General features: G+C 45.4%; 1 protein-coding gene across 5 annotated transcripts in view; it reads left to right on the top strand.

Annotated features, from left to right (window-relative positions):
- ZER1 (zyg-11 related cell cycle regulator) overlaps window positions 1-21,111 on the top strand; it is a 96,785-nt gene that overhangs the window by 21,199 nt on the left and 54,475 nt on the right. For 3 of the 5 annotated variants that reach the window (XR_011023205.1, XM_068248512.1, XM_068248513.1), the window contains 2 exons: window positions 11,838-12,102; window positions 17,214-17,364. Coding sequence is in view for 4 of the 5 variants with exons in the window: in XM_068248512.1 (XP_068104613.1) it covers window positions 11,945-12,102; window positions 17,214-17,364 (309 nt within the window). In the remaining variant the exon portion in view is untranslated. Of the gene's footprint in view, window positions 1-4,298; window positions 4,433-11,837; window positions 12,103-17,213; window positions 17,365-21,111 lie in introns of all 5 variants that reach the window. The other 2 variants (XM_068248516.1, XM_068248514.1) reach the window with 1 other exon arrangement.

Genomic DNA, 21,111 nt, shown 5'->3' with positions numbered 1-21,111 from the left:
GACTCATTCAAAAGCATGAGTCGGCCAGGCAACAAAAGAGAAAGTCTGAGGTATATTAAAACTTTTATAGCTCATGCCTTTTTATGCCCATGGTTTTAAAAGGCATGAGTTACGATTGTTATACTTGTTCAATACCTGATCTGGAATGCCGGATTTTTAAATGGCGACCTTTGAGCGCATTGCTTTGCTTTTTAACCCTCCCGCCTGGAAGCTGCTCTGCAATGTCCATCCTCCCATCCCCATAGAATCAGTACACATTGCTTTGCAAAAGCAAAGCAAGGCATCTATACAGCGCTATGCCAACTGATGTTCACCGTTCTGTGGAGAACACTGGACTATGGGTGCACACGACTCTGGTAGTGTGTGAGCAGGTCCGATGAGTGCTTAGCATACCTAACTATCGAGAATGCTAGGGTAAGTAAGGTCATGAAGGTAGTTTGCTTGAGAAATCACTGGTGGTCTATATTGGCGTGTGAAATCACTGGTGGTCTAAATTGGTGTGTAAGATGGCAGTGACGCACTTTGAACACTTAGGAAGGTCTGGTGGTGTTTTGTTGTTGGCTTACAGTATGACCCTATGTAAGCGAGACTGGAGTTGGATCTTTCCTAAGTAGTAATGGACTGTATCAGCATTGTAGTTTTGTATGAGCCAGAAGTGCAGTTAACATTATTTGTATTTTAGGGAAAAACATGTTTGTCTGCACCTATCGTTGATCAATAACCATATGAGTGTGCCAGAGCATGAATCATATATAATGATAAAGTAAAAGGAGGAAGGAAAGTCTGCCCCAAACACCACCACCACTCAAAATTCAGGAAAAATATGAAGTCTTAAATAGAATCTGTACTATCCAATTTCTACAATAACAATCGAGTCACTGTGATCTCCTGGATACCTCCTTGCCGTTTCCGCCGTTCCCCGCTGCGATCCTGGCTTTTAATCGCCAGTTTTAGGCAGTGTTCACAAACCAAAAACATGGCCACAAACCAGGAAGTGATATTTGTGTGTGTGTGTGTGCGTGTGCGCGCGCACGCAAGCACGCACGCACACACACACATTTTTACAGTTGGTTGCAAAAGTATTCGGCCCCCTTGAAGTTTTCCACATTTTGTCACATTACTGCCACAAACATGAATCAATTTTATTGGAATTCCACATAAAAGACCAACACAAAGTGGTGTACACATGAGAAGTGGAATGAAAATCATACATGATTCCAAATTTGTTTTACAAATAAATAACTGCAAAGTGGTGTGTGCATAATTATTCGGCCCCCTTTGATCTGAGTGCAGTAAGTTGCCTATAGATATTGCCTGATGAGTGCTAATGACTAAATAGAGTGCACCTGTGTGTAATCTAATGTCAGTACAAATACAGTTGCTCTGTGAGGGCCTCAGAGGTTGTCTAAGAGAATATTGGGAGCAACAACACCGTGAAGACCAAAGAACACACAAGACAGGTCAGGGATCAAGTTATTGAGAAATTTAAAGCAGGCTAGGGCTACAAAAAGATTTCCAAAGCCTTGAACATCCCACGGAGCACTGTTCAAGTTATAATTCAAAAAAGGAAGGAGTATGGCACAACTGTAAACCTACCAAGACAAGGCCGTCCACCTAAACTCACAGGCCGAACAAGGAGAGTGCTGATCAGAAATGCAGTCAAGAGGCCTATGGTGACTCTGGATGAGCTGCAGAGATCTACAGCTCAGGTGGGAGACTCTGTCCATAGGACAACTATTAGTCATGCACCGTACAAAGTTGGCCTTTATGGAAGTGTGGCAAGAAGAAAGGCATTGTTAACAGAAAGCATAAGAAGTCCCGTTTGCAGTTTGCCACAAGCCATGTGGGGAGCACAGCAACCATGTTGAAGAAGGTGCTCTGGTCAGATCAGACCAAAATGGAACATTTTGGCCAAAATGCAAAACGCTATGTGTGGTGGAAAACTAACACTGCACATCACTCTGAACACACCATCCCCACTGTCAAATATGGTGGTGGCCGCATCATGCTCGGGGGGGTGCATCTCTTCAGCAGGGACAGGGAAGCTGGTCAGAGTTGATGGGAAGATGGATGGAGCCAAATACAGGGCAAACTTGGAAGAAAACCTCTTGGAGACTGCAAAAGACTTGAGACTGGGGCGGATGTTCACCTTCCAGCAGGACAATGACCCTAAACATAAAGCCAGGGCAACAATGGAATGGTTTAAAACAAAACATATCTATGTGTTAGAATGGCCCAGAGTCAAAGTCCTCAAAGTCCAGATCTAAATCCAATCGAGAATCTGTGGCAAGATCTGAAAACTGCTATTCACAAACTCTGTCCACCTAATCTGACTGAGCTGGAGCTGTTTTGCAAAGAAGAATGGGCAAGGATTTCAGTCTCTAGATGTACAAAGCTGGTAGAGATATACCCTAAAAGACTGGCAGCTGTAATTGCAGCAAAAGGTGGTTCTACAAAGTATTGACTCAGGGGACCGAATAATTACGCAAACCCCACTTTGCAGTTATTTATTTACAAAAAATGTTTGGAATGATGTATGATTTTCAATCCACTTCTCACATGTACACCACTTTGTATTGGTCTTTCACGTGGAATTCCAATAAAATTGATGCATGTTTGTGGTAATGTGACAAAATGTGAAAAACCTCAAGGGGGCCAAATACTTTTGCAACCCACTGTATATATATATATATCTCATGCTGCAGTATACTACACATTTGTATTACATAGTGAATAATCTGCACTCCACTCTGGGATTCTCATAGTTTTTCAGCATGTGACAGGCAGCTCCCTCCCCCCCTTCCCCCTCAGCCTCCCAAACTGCATCACAGACAAGCTGAAACTGAGAGCAGAGAGTGAGGAGGAAATAAAGCACACAGAGCCTGCAGGGGGCGTGCATAACTTGTATTCATTACAACAGAGGCAGCCTGTTCCTATCTCGGTCGACAAAGAAAAGATTAGGTATATTACAGAGACAGTGCAACTAGAAAAGGCTGCAGTAATCCAGACCACATTAGAACAGGCATAGGAATTTATAAGCTAGAAGAAATAAGGCTGAAAATTTTATTACAGAGTCTCTTTAATTGTAGCAAAACACACAGGTACAGTATATTATATCTGCATTAACATGATTCATAATAGGGCCCCTAAAAGGCTGCAAATGGCTCAAACACACTCAGTAATTCATATCACGTAAGTGATCCACAATAGTATATACAGTATATCCAACTTGCAATAAGCATGCTCAGATAACCTAATACTGAAATGAGTACCGGGTTCTATGATATACTAGTGCAAAATAGTGCATATAAGTCACCGGGCAGAGCTGCACAGCAATAGTATACATTGGATAGTCTGATAGACCAGGGATGAGCCAGAAATCGGCTGTAGGTTTCTCCCCTGTAGCCCCCACTAGTTCTGTGGTGTGATCCGTTTTTTTGTTTGTTTGTTTTTTTAAACTAAAGTCAGTGACTTTTTACTATCTTCGCGCCACTTGTTTCTAACTATTTTGGTGTGAAATAGCACAGTATCTCTTCTATCTGTTTACTAGGCCGAGTGAGCTATCGCCTGAAAGGCCCAGTCTCGTTTCCTGTAGGCTAGCAACCATTATTTATTTATTGTATTTATAAAGCGCCAACATATTATGTAGCGCTGGACATTAGTTAAGGTTACAGACAATATTTAGGGGTTACATACAGCAATAAGACAATACATGAATACATACAAACAAGGTCACACAGCACAGTATAAGTACAAGGTAATGCTTAGTCAGTCACTGGTTGGGAGCATGGAGATTAGGCAAGTCGAGTTCACTCAGATCCATAGGATGGGTGTACGGTAATGGAGGTGCGTGATCAGGTAGGAGACATAAGGAGGAGGACTCTGCCCGAAGGCTTACAATCTAGAGTGAGAGGTGGGGACATGAAAGATAGGGGACCAGAGTTCAGCTGCGGGTTTAGAGCACTAGTGGGGGGGGGGGGGGGGGGTAGGCCAGAGTACAAAGATGAGTTATGAGGGCTTTCTTGAAGATGTTGAAGGAAAGGAAAATCCTAATGGGGGGAGTTAGGGAGTTCCATAGTGTTGGAGCAGCTCTTGAGAAGTCCTGAACTATTGTACGTGTATGCTTGTTTCAGGTGTATGATTCATTCACTGCTGTAGCCAGGAGAATCAGCAGGACAGCCAGGCAACTGGTATTGTTTAAAAGGAAATGCATATGGCTACCTCCATATCCCTCTCACTTTAGCAATCCTGAAGTGAAAGTGAAAATAAACTCATGAGTTATATGCTCACTATTGTAGAGGGAAGCCTCTGGATGCTCCAAAAGGTTCCCTGATCCTCATAGACCCCTCCGTCACTCATGTAGGAGCGTGGCCACACCTGCAGGGTTTGTGTCTGCACACTAGCATGGAGCCACTTGTGCATGGAGGAAAAAGTAAGTATAATCATTTTTTCTTCGTTCTCTTACTGCAGGTACCCTTGTAAAATTATCAGTTTTACATAAAAGTCAAATGGTTTAATATTTTTTGAGCAAGATATTTGATTGAATTAAGTTTATTTTTTTTTTCTATAAGTTGATCAGGAGTGGTGGAAAATTCTGATCAAGTTTTCAGAACTTTTAATGGTGTTGGACTGATTTCTTGATTAATATACTATTTTATCTCGTGTTTTCCATCGTATTTTCATAATTGGGGGAAAAAAACAAACACACTTGTTAAACTCAACTGAATTATCACATCTTATATAATAAAACCCTTGTGTCCCTACGTCCTCTCATGTCCCGGTGTCCATGCGTTTATGCCAGTGCGCATGTGCAGACGTGGGACAGCAGGGACGGGCGGTTGTGCGCGTGCGTTAGGGAGCGCAGCACTTTTACATGGGTAAGGTGGGAGAATGGGGGTGAGGGGGGTCACGGCCCGAGCCCTAGTGCCCGGTTTTTTAAATGGGCGTGCTTACCGTATATACTCGCAAGCAAGCCGACCCGCATATAAGCCGACCCCCCCCAACTTTTTCCTGAAAAACTGGAAAAAATGACTGACCCTCATATAAGCCAGGGGTAGGAAATGCTGGCCGTGTGATCCCCCCCAGTGTGTCCCAGTATAGTTAGTATAGTGGCCAGTATGGGTAGGTAGTGCCCAGTATAGCTAGTGAAGTGCCCAGTATAGCTAGTATAGTGCCTCTGTATAGCTAGTATAGTGCCTCTGTATAGCTAGTATAGTGCCCAGTATAGCTAGTATAGTGCCCAGTATAGCTAGTATAGTGCCCAGTATAGCTAGTATAGTGCCCAGTATAGCTAGTATAGTGCCCAGTATAGCTAGTATAGTGCCCAGTATAGCTAGTATAGTACTCGGTATAGCTAGTATAGTGCCCAAGTATAGCTAGTATAGTGCCCAGTATAGCTAGTATAGTGCCCAGTATAGCTAGTATATTGCCCAGTATAGCTAGTATAGTGCCCAGTATTGGTAGTATAGTGCTCGGTATAGCTAGTATAGTGCTCAGTATAGCTAGTATAGTGCCCAGTATAAGTAGTATAGTGCTCGGTATAGCTAGTATAGTGCCCAAGTATAGCTAGTATAGTGCTCAGTATAGCTAGTATAGTGCCCAGTATAGCTAGTATAGTGCTCAGTATAGCTAGTATAGTGCTCAGTATAGCTAGTATAGTGCCCAGTATAGCTAGTATAGTGCTCAGTATAGTGCTCTGTTCAGTATAGCTAGTATAGTGCTCAGTATAGCTAGTATAGTGCTCAGTATAGCTAGTATAGTGCCCAGTATAGCTAATATAGTGCCCAGTATAGCTAGTATAGTGCTCGGTATAGCTAGTATAGTGCCCAAGTATAGCTAGTATAGTGCTCAGTATAGGTAGTATAGTGCCAGGTATAGCTAGTATAGTGCCTAGTATAGTGCTCAGTATAGCTAGTATAGTGCTCAGTATAGCTAGTATAGTGCTCAGTATAGCTAGTATAGTGCCCAGTATAGCTAGTATAGTGCTCAGTATAGCTAGTATAGTGCTCAGTATAGCTAGTATAGTGCTCGGTATAGCTAGTTTAGTGCCCAAGTATAGCTAGTATAGTGCCCAGTATAGCTAATATAGTGCCCAGTATAGCTAGTATAGTGCTCGGTATAGCTAGTATAGTGCCCAAGTATAGCTAGTATAGTGCTCAGTATAGGTAGTATAGTGCCAGGTATAGCTAGTATAGTGCCTAGTATAGTGCTCAGTATAGCTAGTATAGTGCTCAGTATAGCTAGTATAGTGCTCAGTATAGCTAATATAGTGCTCAGTATAGCTAGTATAGTGCTCGGTATAGCTAGTATAGTGCCCAAGTATAGCTAGTATAGTGCTCAGTATAGGTAGTATAGTGCCAGGTATAGCTAGTATAGTGCCTAGTATAGTGCTCAGTATAGCTAGTATAGTGCTCAGTATAGCTAGTATAGTGCTCAGTATAGCTAGTATAGTGCTCAGTATAGCTAGTATAGTGCTCAGTATAGCTAGTATAGTGCTCAGTATAGCTAGTATAGTGCTCAGTATAGCTAATATAGTGCCCAGTATAGCTAGTATAGTGCTCAGTATAGCTAATATAGTGCTCAGTATAGCTAGTATAGTGCTCGGTATAGCTAGTATAGTGCCCCCCGCCTCACCCAACCCCCCCCCCCCCCACACGTCCGCCGCTGCTATTAGCTTACTGTGCGGCTTCCTCTATTCCCCTCTTCGTCTCCGTTTCCCGGGCATGTAAATAGTTCACAGCAGCTCGCTCCACGGCGGCTGCTGTGTGATGACAGGAAGCCGTAGGCAGAGCGGTTTCCTGTAACGGCGATGTGTATCGCCGTTACTATGGAAACCGCTCTGCCTCCAGCTTCCTGTCATCACACAGCAGCCGCCGTGGAGCGAGCTGCTGTGAACTATTTACATGCCCGGGAGACGGAGAGGGGAATAGAGGAAGCCGCACAGTAAGCTAATAGCGGCGGACGCGGGGCGGGGGGGAGGCAGCCTTCCACCAACGAGACTCGCAAGCAAGCCGACCCCACAACTTTTTACCCACTTTTGGGGGGGGCAAAAATTCGGCTTGCTTGCGAGTATATATGGTATTTCTAGTCCTAAATAAAATATTGTATGGTGTGTGTGGCCAGCTTTAGGCTTGTTTTGGGGGAAATCAATTACTATTATGCAGGGATGGTTATTGACATGCAAATAATTCAGAGTTGGTGCAGATTTTATGGTAACTTTATGCAAATTTCAAGTGTACGTGTTGTGCGTCTGTCTGTATTATACTAATTATGCCTATGCCATGTGTACCACAAACAATTCCGATTACAGCTCTTGCTGTACTTGGCGAAATAAAGTGATTCTGATTCTGATTCAAATGTATTAAGCTTGAAAAAGCACCAATCCAATGCAGCCATTGCAGCATGTGACTGGCCCATTTTCAAGCTTCATAAAATTACCATAAAATTTGCTCTATTGATTTGCCATGTCATTGATCATCCCTGCCATATGCCCTTTAAATTGGACCTTTCTCTCTGCACTACAACACACACATTTGCTCACTACCAGTTCAAGCAATTTCCTACCTCTATCTGGTCACTAGGCACCAATTAGCCAATCAGGTGTACGGTCATACACCCTTTGCCTGCCATACCAAATCTAGCAGGAATTGCATTAATTAGCATTCAGGTGGGAGGCTCGGTTGGACGTAATTGTTGATTACATCTTTTACAGGGACCGCCGCATGTAGGCATCTCCCACACAGTCCCCTCCCTAACCACTCATTTGTCAACCGCATCCTGGAAGCTGCAAAAAAGACATTTAAAATCACAAACACTGGTTCACACGACAGCCAGGGACCCCAGGTCTCTCTCACTAGCTGGGGCCTTTCTCTCTGCACTAAAAGATAACCAGCAGCATAATAACCCTTAAAGAAAAACATTTAATTGTTACAGCTTATAGAGCTCCTAGAGAGATGCTGCAGCTTTTGTCCCAGCGGCGTTAATTACTATTCCCCCTCCAGGTCCACGTGGATGGTGGGGAATGATGTCATTCAGCTACCGGCTATTGCCGGCGGCCGAATTACAGTGTTTTAAAAGTAACTTCGCCGAAGTTGATCTCTGTGTGTTGCTATAGCCGTAATTCCTATTACAGTCTATGGTGGTGTTGGCTGCGCCCAAATCTCATGCGTTCTAATCGACATGTTCGCTTATAGAGCCTTCTTAATCCTCTCTGTGCCTTCGTTCCACCGCTGTCCCCCGTTGAAATTTCGCGCATTTGGGAGTCCTCGGAAGATTTCCTTGAGTGCTTCTGAAAACTGGTGGCTCCATACTGCATATAAGTGAGTACGCACATGTGCAGTACGGTGGCCTGAGGTCAGCCAAAGAGTTATTTGACAGAGCAGCTCTAATGATTTCAACCAGGAACAGCTCAGAAATGGGGGGACGGAGCGAGGACGGGGAAGGCTCTATGGTTTCCAGAGCCTTCCCTCTACATATGTACGAAACCTGAGGTGAATTTCTTCACTTCAGATTCCCTTTAAATTCAACCTGTAGGCAGTGTTCCCGCCAAGGCCTTTACACTGGCCCCCAAAACACAAAATGTATAACTTATAGATGTGGCCCACTGCACCTTTAAATATTGGCACCTCACGTATAGAATAGCTGTGCTGGTATCACCCATCCACAAACTGTAGAAGCCAGCAGTCATTCGCTGGCTTCCAATCCAATTCTGCATCAAGTGACACTGCTGTTCAACTGGAAGGCAGGTAGTCACTTAGGTATGCTTCACTAACAAAGACGTTCTTTGGGGGGGGGGGGGGGAATCAAAACCTAGATTCAATGTAATGTTTGTCAGCATCATTTTATGTATGTTCCGGCCCCCAGCAGGCTGAAGTATGTTGACCCGGCCCTTGACCAAAAAGGTTTGGGGACCCTCTGCTGTAGAGAAAAGAAAGTACCCAGTTTGGCTGCGTACATCAGTAGAATTCCTCCTCACTGTTCCTCCACCGTCCCCCCAGCGCCCCCTCAGCAAAACCATTGGTCTGTGCTGCTATGCAGGCACAGTGCAGCCACCTCTTGGGTTCTTTGTGGCTGAACTGCTTGGTGGAGAAAGAAGGGAGGAGCCTCTGGAGGATCCAGACTCTTCCCACTCCCAAAACCTCACAGGTTTACTTTAAAGTGGACCTGAACTCAGAACTTCCTCTCTGCTCTAAAGGATAAGCAGCAGCATATTAACCTTTAAAGAGAAACATTTCTTTGTTACAGCTTTGTTACAGCAGGTAGAACTCATGCAATAAATATGCAGTGTGTCTACTTCCTGCTTTCTGAAAAGCAGACATAGGGTTAAAGCGGTATTGTCACCATAAGTATCAACTGGTCTGACTGTATTAAGTGATAAAGATGCTAATCCTGCATTCAAAACTTGCAAAACTTTTTCTGCTGTTATGGTTTGTAGTTATCATATACTTTAGGAGCACTGCCCCTAGTGCCAAAGAGTTGAATGCTGGGAGTTCTTTTTATCTATAATATATTCCTCCTCTTACATTTGTTTCCCTGCCTGCTGCTTATCAGAAACACCCTCTGATCACTTTGTGTGACTCAGTGATTGGATGTGTAAATAAAAAAAAGACAGTGGGAGTGTCTGAAGACTCTGGGAGGAGGGCAGCTAATGAATACACAATGAGCTAGAGAAGGGAGGGGAGGGGGGAAACCAAGAGTCAGGGAGGATATGATGTCAGCATTAGCTTGGCAAAATGGCCACTGGCTAGAATAGGATTTGTAAGTCAGAATCAGAATCAGAATCATTTATTTCGCCAAGTACAACGGGGGTTGTACCCGGAATTATTTCTGGCACATACAGGGTCGGTGATGGTACAGCAAATACATACAGTAATACATACAGTAAGTACATACAATAGAATATCCAAAGCATGGCATATACACAAAAAACACAAACACAACACAAAAACATAGTGTAGGAGGACCTAGGAAGGGGCTTTTGAGTGCTATGTTGAGTGGAGCTGCCACAATCCCGTCGCGGCGCTCAACAGCTCTGCAGCAATTCAGATGCCCCACCTAAGGTCTATGGAAGGGACAGCGCAGAGAGAAGGATAGAAAGAAGGATAGAGAGTAGGAGAGAGTGAGAGAGAATAGATGAGAAACAAAAGTCCGAGTATCCCCTGGGACTTCAATGGTGGGTGGCTGGTGGACTGAATCACTGCTGTGGTTCGAAAGAAACAAATCCCCAGGCCTGAGGCCCAGTCTGGTGAGGTTACACTAGCAGGCCCAAAGGAGTCCAAAAGGAGACCTAAAGGTCCTAGGCAGAGGAGAGCATCCGTGGTGCAGGTATTCCTAGATGCCCACTGGCTGCAGGGCCCCAGGGCATGGAGACACTGTGAGGCCATGGCACCAAGCCAGGGAAGAAGGATGCTCCCTAGGCCAAGGTGGACCCAGGAAGCCACAACAAGTTGGCGTAGCTGCTGAGGGGCAGACCTGGTGGCTAGAGCCAGGGACCGACGCTGGTGGCCTGTCCGATGTGCCCATTCACAGGCTGGGAAACAGTGGGCAGAAGTAACTGGCTTGCTCTGGCCGCAGAGATGGAACAGCAACGCCAGACATGCCTCCCCCAGCTGCAGCGACGGAGCAGCCCGCTTGCAGATCTCCGGAGGCAGTGTCATGGCAAGAGATCCCCCGAGCCAGCCGGTGTGGCAGTGCTGGTTGCACGTCAATGGATCCCCGACGGAGAAATGGCCGCGAGTCAGCTGGAGCATCAGCGGCGGTTTGCTCTTTCATGGCCGCCACAGAGCGGCCTGTGTGCAGCATCATGCACCCGCCTAATCTCACTGGTGGCGGCGATCATGCAGCCTCCGTGCTGGGGAGTCGGCATCATGGATGGAGGATGCCAGTGCAGCTGGTGTTCCTGCTGATCCCGGCGGTGAAGCGGCTGCGGTGTGTCAGCGGTGGTGCGGTCTACGCACGTGGACGCTGAGATCAGACTTGCGGCTCCTTGCTAGACAGCGGTGCCATTGCCCTCATGCAGCCCATGTCCTGCAGAGGGAGGCAGCCGGCGATCGACTCAGCGCTGCCTTGCCCAGGCAGGATATCAGGGAGAAAAGTAAGATGTTTGAAGAGAGAGGCCGGAGCCCTGTATGGCCGTGGCTACCTGTCCGGCGCCAAGTAGAAGTTATGTAAGTAGAAGTAGTTTTTTTCTACATGTATAAGTGTTTTTTATTTCTAGGTTAGCATGGGTGTCGCTTGTTCTTTAACATACTGTGTTTACATTTTAGTTGCTCTGCTGAGGTAGCCAGCTGACAGATCTGAAAGATCAAATTACTGTTGTGATAAGTCACAGATGAGGGGGAATTAGACACACTTAACTCTCTAAATACATACATGGTGCATTTCTCTGTTTTCCTTCTGTCCACTTTAAGAAATCTGTGTAAACAAGAGGACAACACACAAACTCCATGCAGGTAATGTCCTGGGCAAAATCCAGGCCTGAAAGCCCAGCACCACAAGGTGAGGCTTCTCTTGCTGCTCTATGTAGCTCATGCATACCTGTTAATTAGTCAGCACATAACAGTCCTGAATGGGATAAAATATTGAGCATTGATCAGTGAGTAATGTGTGTTATGAGGTTCAAACATTGTAATAATAATATTGTATGGAAATCTGAGGAGTTCCTGTATACAGTGCTTGAGCGCTGTTTGTTTTGTTGTCATACAGCTGTGTACAGAAGACCCAGGCAGCAACTAATAATTATCTGTCACTATAATTAGCCTGATTCCCTGGCAAATTACACTTTAATTGCATGAAGGCTAATTATGGCTGATAATGTTGTATTCCTGTTTTTCTTGCAGAGATCCACTCCCCCGATGCTTCAGAGGAGTGAACAAAGGAAGGGGCAGAGTTCTTTGCTGATGCCCATTGCGTCCTGAAAAGGTTTCCTTCCTGGCACAGCAACAAGATGGCGACAGACACCCCCGAGTCTCTCATGACCATCTGCACTGACTTCTGCCTCCGGAACCTTAAGGGGACGCTCTGCTACCTCATAGACGAGGAAGTCCTGAAACTGCGTCCTGACATCTTCCTGCCCAGCGAGATCTGCGACCGCCTCGTGAATGAGTATGTGGAGAAAGTTTATTATGTGATCAGTGGAGGAGAAAAATAATTCCACATTAATATAGTTTGGTACGGGGTGTAACGCTCTGTGCCGGAACGTAACTACACATCATAGGGCCCCCCAGCAAAACTTTGATGTGGCTCCCAAATGTTCACTTCTTTTCCCTCACAGCCTGGGGGCCCACCTCACAAGAGTCATAAAACAAGTGTGGCCATTGTATCCTTCCCACCCATAACAAGTGTAGCCACAAAACTCCTGATCTCAAGTATGGACCCCTTTATCGGAGGCAGTGAGGTAGAAGTTGGGGTCCCCTTACAGCTCTGGGCCCCCCTGCAGTGGTAAGGGCTGCTCCCCTCTAGTTACGCCTCTGCTCTGTGCTGATCTGTACATCCGCACGGTCACACAGAGAGCTTGAATTAGATGCACTAGTCAACCCCACCACTCTCCACCCACTTCGTGATGTCACTTCCCACCCAAGGTAAGTACAGTCAGTGTCAAAAGTTGCGATCCCTTTAAAGCAGATATGTATTCAAAATAACTTAATGTATAAAATCGCTTATTTTTTAACCATATTAAATTATAAATGATTTAGTCAGTGTTTGCCCACTGTAAATTCTTTCTTCTCCCTGATTTACATTCTGAAATGTATCACAGGAGGCAACATCTTTAGTACTGACAGGTGACCCCTGCGGTATCTTAGTAAAGAACTCTGGTCTTCTACATTGCATTTTGCATAATAAATAGCCTAGGCTAATGGTGTGTACACACTTGAAAGATAAATGAAAGATATCAGACCAATTTTACCCCATACTACTTCCATGTAGTATGAGAGCCACACCTACACAGTCTATTCTATTGAGCTGAACTCCCCATCAGATAGAAACCTTTGCAACATGCTGCACACAAAGATGCTGTACACATGCAAAAGATCAGTATCTGCAAAAGATCAGTTCCTGCAAAATGCATTCATAGTCTATGATATCTGCAGATCCTCATACACACCTTGTTTAACAGACTTCATCTGCATATCTGACAATCATCTGCAGATCTGAAAATCCATCCTGGTGGATCTGATCTGCAGATGAATGTCTGTTAAACAAGGTGTGTATGAGGATCTGCAGATATCATAGACTATGAATGCATTTTGCAGGAACTGATCTTTTGCAGATACTGATCTTTTGAATGTGTACAGCATCTTTGTGTGCAGCATGTTGCAAAGATTTCTATATGATGGGGAGTTCAGCTCAATAGAATAGACTGTGTAGGTGTGGCGCTCATACTACATGGAAGGGGGTAAAATTAGTCTGATATCTTTCATTTATCTTTCAAGTGTGTATGTAGCATAAGCCTCAGTGGGAGGGCAGGGCTACATACCAATATATAGCTATAGGAATTGTTTTTGATGCCGAAACCAGGCTATTTAACCTAAAAATGGGTATCCTGAATAATTTACTAATTCCTATTATATGTTGTTAAGGTTCCTCTTTAAAGGAAACTTGAGGTGTTAAAATAAGAAATGTATTCACATCTGGAGCTTCCTCCAGCCCCCTTCAGTCTGATCATTCCCACGCTATCCTCCGCCGCTGCCTGGATCCTCTGCTGTGGGTCCCAGTAAATCAGCCAGTTGGGGAGCAGTGTGAATGCCCGGCCCGGCCGTGCGCCTACCCCATCACGTTTCTGTTGCCGGGAGAGTTCTGCGCAGGCGCAGAATGCTTCCAGCCCTGGGAGCGCATTGGGTGAACGCTCGCAGCTGGACTGCACCTGCATCTACTGACGAAAATTGCTTGGACCCCTAGCGGAGGACAGCAGCGAGGAACCGATCAGCCTGAAGAGGGCTCAAGTAAGACCCAGGTATATATACATTTCTTATTTTAACTCATCGCAGGTACACTTTAAAGCATAACACACATTAGTGCAGTTGTTTGCCCTGCAAAATGCAGAGCTATTTGGATACTGAGATCCATCTACTGCAATCTAGTGCCCCTTCAGCCCATGCTAGCGGTTGTAAATTATAGTGATGTCATTGCCCATCTACCCAAAGAAGCGAGGAGGTACACAGGAGGTGGGATTTCATCAGCATGTACAGCATGTATTGAAGGGGCACTAAAGCGCTGCACAGATGCTAGATGGTTATCAGCTAAGTCGGCCAGTAGTAAGGGCCGCCACGGCCAAGAATCTAGCGTGTTTACAATGGCCCCAGTGTGTTGGGTAATCTGGGTAGCAGGGTTGTCTTGGCCGAGGGCTAGTTGAGGACATTGCTCTTCCCCTTAAAACTCCTGCTCTGTCGTGTGCCATATACTGTCCCTCTGCCCCCTCCATACCAACACAGCGCATCGCTAGCCTACAGGCTATTGACACGTTTATACAGAACCCGGCCGTCACCTGAGGGTCCCGATATCTGCAGGCGACATTACTTGCACCACAGTGGCCATTTCTCTGTATCCAGCCATCCTAGGTAGGTGGACCAGTTTAGTTTGATGTACTTTGTGGGGTAAACAGACCACTGTACTTAAAGTGCACCCAAGACGGGGGATACAAAAAAATTATACGTACCTGGGGCTTCTGCCAGCCCCCTTTAGGCTGATCGCCATCCTCCCACGACACCTGCATTCTTAGTTATTCAGCCCGATAACTCCTTCAGTCGGGGACAGCTGGAGGGTGCGCAGTCTGGCTGCTTACTTTTAAACCCCCCCCTCCCATCATGCTCTTGTCACTGGGAGCTTTCTGAACATGATACATGCGCTGTATGCCCCGACAAGAGGAATTCCCGGGCTGAGTAGTGGAGGCTCCAGGCGGCACGAAAGGACGAGGAGTGATCAGCCTGAAGGGGGCTGGAGATAGCCCCAGGTATGTATAATTTTTTTGTATCCTCCCTGTCTCAGGCTAATATATAGCAATTCCTCAACCCTCTGGGCGATACAATTACATCGCCCAGGAGGGGGCGCAGCACTTTACAATTTTTTTTAAATCATGTAGCTAGCCTAGCGCTAGCTACATGATAGCCGCTGTGCAGCGGCATCCCTCCACCCACTCCAATCGCCTTTGGTGATCAGAGTAAGCAGGAAATCCCGTTCAGAACGGGATTTCCTGCTGGGCTTCCCCGGTCGCCATGGCGATGGGGCGGGATGACGTCACCGACGTCATGGACATCGTGACGTCAGAGGGAGTCCCGATCCACCCCTCAGCGCTGCCTGGCACTGATTGGCCAGGCTGCGCAAGGGGTCTGGAGGGAGGCTGCGCGGCACAGCGGGTAGCGGCGGCGATCGGAAGTTACACACAGCTAGCAAAGTGCTAGCTGCGTGTAACAAAAAAAAAAATTATGCAAATCTGCCCACCAGGGCCTGAGAAATCCTCCTGCGTGACATACCCCGAGTTCAGCTCGGGATTATCGCCCAGGAGGTTAAAGCCAGCCTACAGTCAATGGCCTCACTTACATAAATGAATAGGGCACTTGTCAGGACTACAACAAGATCTCAAGACTGGTATGAGTAAAATGTGTCTTTGCTCCTTTATTTCTACTTCCTGTGAGTTTGTCATCACTGAGGAAGAGGAAAAGAAGTCAGGGATGAGATAAGAGCTTCATTTCTTTTATCATTGGACAGAGACATAAAGAGGTAAACTTGCAGGGTAAAGCCTCATAGACCTCCTAGACAGAACTCTGATGAAGCAGCTTCTTACGGCCGTCTCAACCAAGAATCTGGCATGTGTAAGGGTGTCCCCCGAGGTGGCTTAAAAGTCACCATGCTTTAAAGAGGCATAGCAGTGGTATACAGTATTCAGGATAACCACTTTTACATTAATTATCCTGGTTTCAGCATCAGAAACAGTTCCTGTATCTATATGTTGCTGTAAATTGATATGTTGCCCTTCCTTCCCAGTGATGTCATGGCCTAGGCTGTTTAGTTATGCAGAAATCTCCCAGAACATTCTAGGAGACCAGATATTATTTCTACTGACTTTGGAAACTAATGCTAGGTACACACCATACAATTTTCTGTTAGATTTACCTGCCAGATCGATTTTTTTTCCAACATGTCCGATCTGAATTTCGATTGATTTTTTTGATTTTCCGATCATTTTTTTAATCATTTTTTCCGATCGATTTTCGTTCAGTTCTATGAAAATCGATTGAAAAACGGTTGATAAAAATCGGAAAATCAAAAAATATATCAACATTCAGATCAGACATGTTGGAAAAAATCGATTGGTTGGTAAATCTAACAGAAAATTGTATGGTGTGCTCCTAGCATTACAGTAAACTAACATTCCCGATCACCTGATAGCACTAAAGATGTTGCCACCTATGATCAACTTCAGATTGTAAATCAGAGAGAGGAAAGGGTGAGGAAAGATGTTACAATGGGCAGACACTGGCTAAATGATTTATAAAGTAATATTGTAAAAAACAAGCAATTTTATTTATAACATTATTTTCAGTTCAGTTCCTCTTTAATGGCAACCTGAAATGAAACGACCCCTCGCTGTTCCTCCCAGGCTTCTCCGTTCTTCTGTAGTCCGATAGAAGCTGATTATTGTGCATGCCACGTGACTTTGGCCACTCTCCTGGCTACATGTTGAATCTTGGAAAACTGCGCATGCGCACAATCCTCCCGTCTACAAGAGCCTCATGGGGGGGGGGGGAGGGAAGTGCAGCCGGGGCTGCTCATGCGCCATGGAGCATGAGTTAGGGCGACTGGGGAATGTACCAGGGAAAACTGCAGGAGAACAGAGTAGCCTGAGAGAATAGAGAGGGAGTCCAGGGCTTATGGGGGTTGGAGAAATCCCCAGGTAAGTATAAATGGCTTGGTGTCTTTTCATCTCTGGTACACTTTAAGCATCAGCAATGAGCAAGCTCATTGCTCCACTCCTTACCCCACTCGCCAAAGCTGCACTGTCATCTTTCCTTCCTTCTACATAGAAGCAGTAAATTGCCACTCGGGTGTACCTTGACGTTAAAATGTAGCATGCGCCCCCTAGCATCTAGCTTACTCTATATACTGCATGTTGTACCTCTTCTCCACAGCTCAGGTCTAAGTTTTTTTTACAAAATGCTAGCTGTGACATGAGATACAATGAAGATCAGGGTAGTAAACGTGTGCATTTTCTGTCCTAGTTACATCGAGCTGGTGAATGCAGACAGCAGGTTTGAGCCCTATGATAGCTTCCTTTCCTTGTTCTCGGAACCACAGAACACCAGGCTCACCCGACTACACTTGACAGAGGACATCGTCCAAGACCAAGATCTAGAAGCCATCAGTAAACATGTAAGTAAGGGGGCAGGCTATGGGAGGAAACTGTAGCACTAGGAGGAAGACCAAAAACTCCATACTATTGATGCCATTGGATCTTTGAACTTCATGGACACAGTGCTAATTACAGCAAAGTCCCCAGTATCCAGAAGCGGCAGCAACAACTTACCGATCCTCCGGGTGCCGTCTGCTACGCCTCTTGCAGCTTCCAGCTGGAGATGTCACAGTAAAGTACATCTGAAGTAAAAGTTATGGAGGCTTCCATATTTATTTCCTTTTAAACAATACCAGTTGCCCGGCTGTACTGATAATCTTTCTGGCTGTCTGAGTCACAAACCTGAAACAAGCACTTCACTCCACAGTTCAGTCAAAAGCATCTTTGTCTACAAGTATTGTGCTAAATAAACACGATGCAATTTTCCAATATCTGATTGACGGGAAGAGGACAATTATTTCTGACATGTCGATTTTCCAAAGTTATGGGAAAATCTATCCCGTTATTGATAAAGAGCAGTTTGGACATGTACACACGATACAACTTCCCGTCAGATTACAATATATATAATTGTGTGTATCCAGCATTGGGGCAGAGGATCAACAGGAGAGCCAAGCAACTGGTATTGTTAAAGAGGAAATGTAGCAGCAGCCTTATGCCTCTCACTTCAGGTTCCCTTTAAAGGACAATTGAAGTGAGAAGAGTATAGAGGCTGCCATATTTATTTTCTTTTAAACAATGCCAGTTGCCTGGCAGTTCTGCTGATCTATTTGGCTGCAATAGTCTCTGAATAAGACCTGAAACAAGCATGCAGCTAATCTAGTAAGATCTGACAATTTCAGAACCACCTGATCTGCTGCATGCTTGTTCAGGATCTATGGCTAAAAGAATTGGAGGCAAAGGATCAGTAGGACAGCCAGACAACTGGTATTGTTTAAAAGGAAATAAATGTCAGCCTCCATATCCCTCTCCTTACAGTTGTCCTTTAACCACTTGAGGGCCGCATTGTTAACACCAAACCCCCCCCCCCCCCCCCCCAAGACCAGGCCCTTTTTCTTGAAATTGGCCACTGCAGCTTTAAGGATAAGCTGCAGGGCCGTTCAACTCAGTACACAAGTGATTCCCCCCTCGCCCCTTTTCTCCCCACCAACAGAGCTCTCTGTTGGTGGGGTCTGATTGCTCCTCCAAAGTGTATTTATTTTTTAATTAATATTTATTTGATTATTTGTATAATAAACATTACACATTTTTTTTTCACCCCACACCCTCCCTCCCCCCCACCAGCCATCAGTGTGATCGGCTGTCATAGGCTTTAGACTATAACAGCGGATCACTTCCGCATCAATAGAGAGGACAGCCGTGTCACACGGCTGTCCCCAGTACAGCGCTCTGCCTTCCAAGCAGGAAATGCGTGCGCAGCCCTCCTGCTAGCCTCATAGAAGGCCGTTCACGTGAGTCGCCGTGGAGCGGTCTTGGGGCTGCCGCCGCGTTCACGCCAATTGGGGTGGAGCAGTCGGCAAGAAGTTAAAGGACTACATCTCCCAACATGCATTGTAGAGGCTGGGGATGCACACTACCACCACAGGTGTTTGAAACTGCAGCTGCTGTGGCTCTGGATGGAGAAGATGGCGAAAACCTACAGACGGGGGGTAGGGTGCAGCCCTCCCAAAGGCCTGTCCCCCTTCCAACTGCCCACACGATTTACAGACCTACTTTAGGGGGAGGTTTGTTTCATATTTTTTATCAAATCAGTACTGGGATTCCTTTTAAAACCTTTTTAAAGCACAGAGTAGTGACTTGAGTATAAGCTGAGACCCCCCCACTTTTTTTGGCCCAAAAATTAGGCTTATACTTGAGTATATACAGTACTTATAAATGTACAATGCTGGAACTAGTATACAAAAAAAGCTAACATGAAAGGGAATCTGTTCTCCATAGCAGGCAGTCAGATTGCTCCCTTTGTTTCCATACTGCAAACTGATGATCTGGGCCAAAAGCTCCAAATTTGCTCTGATTTTCTCTCCTGTAGTCTCTATCTATCCTTCCCCTTTCTTTCATGTGTCTGCAGCCTTCCCCATCTCATTTAGTGCAGCGAGTCAGGTCAGATCACTGACGCACCTCCAACAATCTGATACATGTTCAAACAGAATTGTGTGCAGCGTGTTACTGTAGAAGCCGACACCTGATCTGTGTACAATCCCTGTGCTTAGCATTGTTCAGTCAGCGTGTTTGCATATTAATGTGCTGCGATAGCTTATCTTCAAGCGCTGCAGCTCTGAGAGCGTCAGAATCTAGCAGGGATGCCCCTGCCTAGAATATTTAGAAAAAATGTGCAGAATGCTGCGGCCCTCCCAATATTCTGTCAGATGTAAAATTCTTGTGGATGACTCTCCTAGAGTCAAGTCTCATTCACACCAGTTTCTAGGCACTTGCTTTTCTATGAGAGTTGCGTACATGTAAAACAGGCTCCCAGCAAAAAGGCCACCGGAGATGGCCGCTAATTGAATATCTGTAAAATTAATATTCTACTAGTCAATTCCAATGGCAGTCTTTACTGATATTTTACTATGGCCTAATCTTACTATCCCTCCCTCTCCATGCCTAACCCCCCCCCCCCCCCCTCCCTCGGTGGTGCCCAACGCTAAGGACAAAACCCTATTTCCCAGTAATGCCTAACCCTAAAACAGGATATGGCATTGCAATTAGCTACCATCTTCAATGGTAACAGAGAGGCCTTAAAAACCACTGAATTTCTGGGTTCTGCTGTGGAGAAGCTATTTAAGGCCTATTTCACATAGGAGGGTGAAGGTGGTGAATTAATTACCCGTCGGCCAGGTGCTTGCAGGCGCTTGGCATGGGCATTGGAGCGTCGCTTCCCCTATGGGGTCACATCTAAGTTGCATCACACTAGAGCAGGCATGGGCAAACTTGGCTCTCCAGCTGTTGAGGAACTACAAGTCCCACAATGCACTGCAGGAGTCTGACAGCCACAGTCATGACTCATAAAAACAAATGCATTGTGGGATTTGTAGTTCCTTAACAGCTGGAGGGCCAAGTTTGCCCATGCCTGCACTAGAAGGTGTACGCTTTTTACAGGGCTGTGTGCTTTGCTAGGTACAGCTTTTTCCATTGATTTAAATGTAACAGATGTTCACATCTATGCACTTTTTTACTGTCCGTTTGAGAAACGTGGTGTTGCATGCATTTCTGTGTGTTGCGCTGTGAAGTGCACAGCAATGCAAGTGAATGGGTGCGCTTTGGAGATGCATTTTTTTTATCATGCGCTTAAATACGTTTCTAAACGCACCCAATCTGAATGAGGTCTAATGGGGCGGCCTTGCTCAGACTCATCATGTCACTTTTTTTGCCACTGGGTAACGCCGCTGTGTGTCAGATGACACACCTGTTGTTACATATTCTGCTTATTCAGCAAGCATGCAGTTTCTGTGTGAAAGAGGCCTAAAGAGTACCTGAAGTGACATGTAATATGACAGGATAAACGTGTATGTTCGTTATCCTTTTTCCTTTATTTCCTGTCTAAGGAACCTCTAAGGATTTACATACTGTGTAGGCATACTGTAGCAATTCAATCTTGTCAAAAATTTAAACTCTTCACCACTTTACTAAAATGTACTTGCTACTGTCTTTTTTTGTTTGTTTTGTTTTTTGGAGAGCTTTTTCCACTTCCTGTCTGAACAGGAAATTCTAACAGAGGTGGTTACAGCTAAGCATTAAAAATCCCAAAACAAGTTTTAATCCATTACCAC

Source organism: Hyperolius riggenbachi, chromosome 8 (assembly GCF_040937935.1).
Source record: "Hyperolius riggenbachi isolate aHypRig1 chromosome 8, aHypRig1.pri, whole genome shotgun sequence".
Taxonomy (NCBI): Eukaryota; Metazoa; Chordata; class Amphibia; order Anura; family Hyperoliidae; genus Hyperolius; species Hyperolius riggenbachi.
The sequence above is the reverse complement of the archived record's forward strand: the minus strand, read 5'-3'. Positions and strand labels throughout refer to the sequence as shown.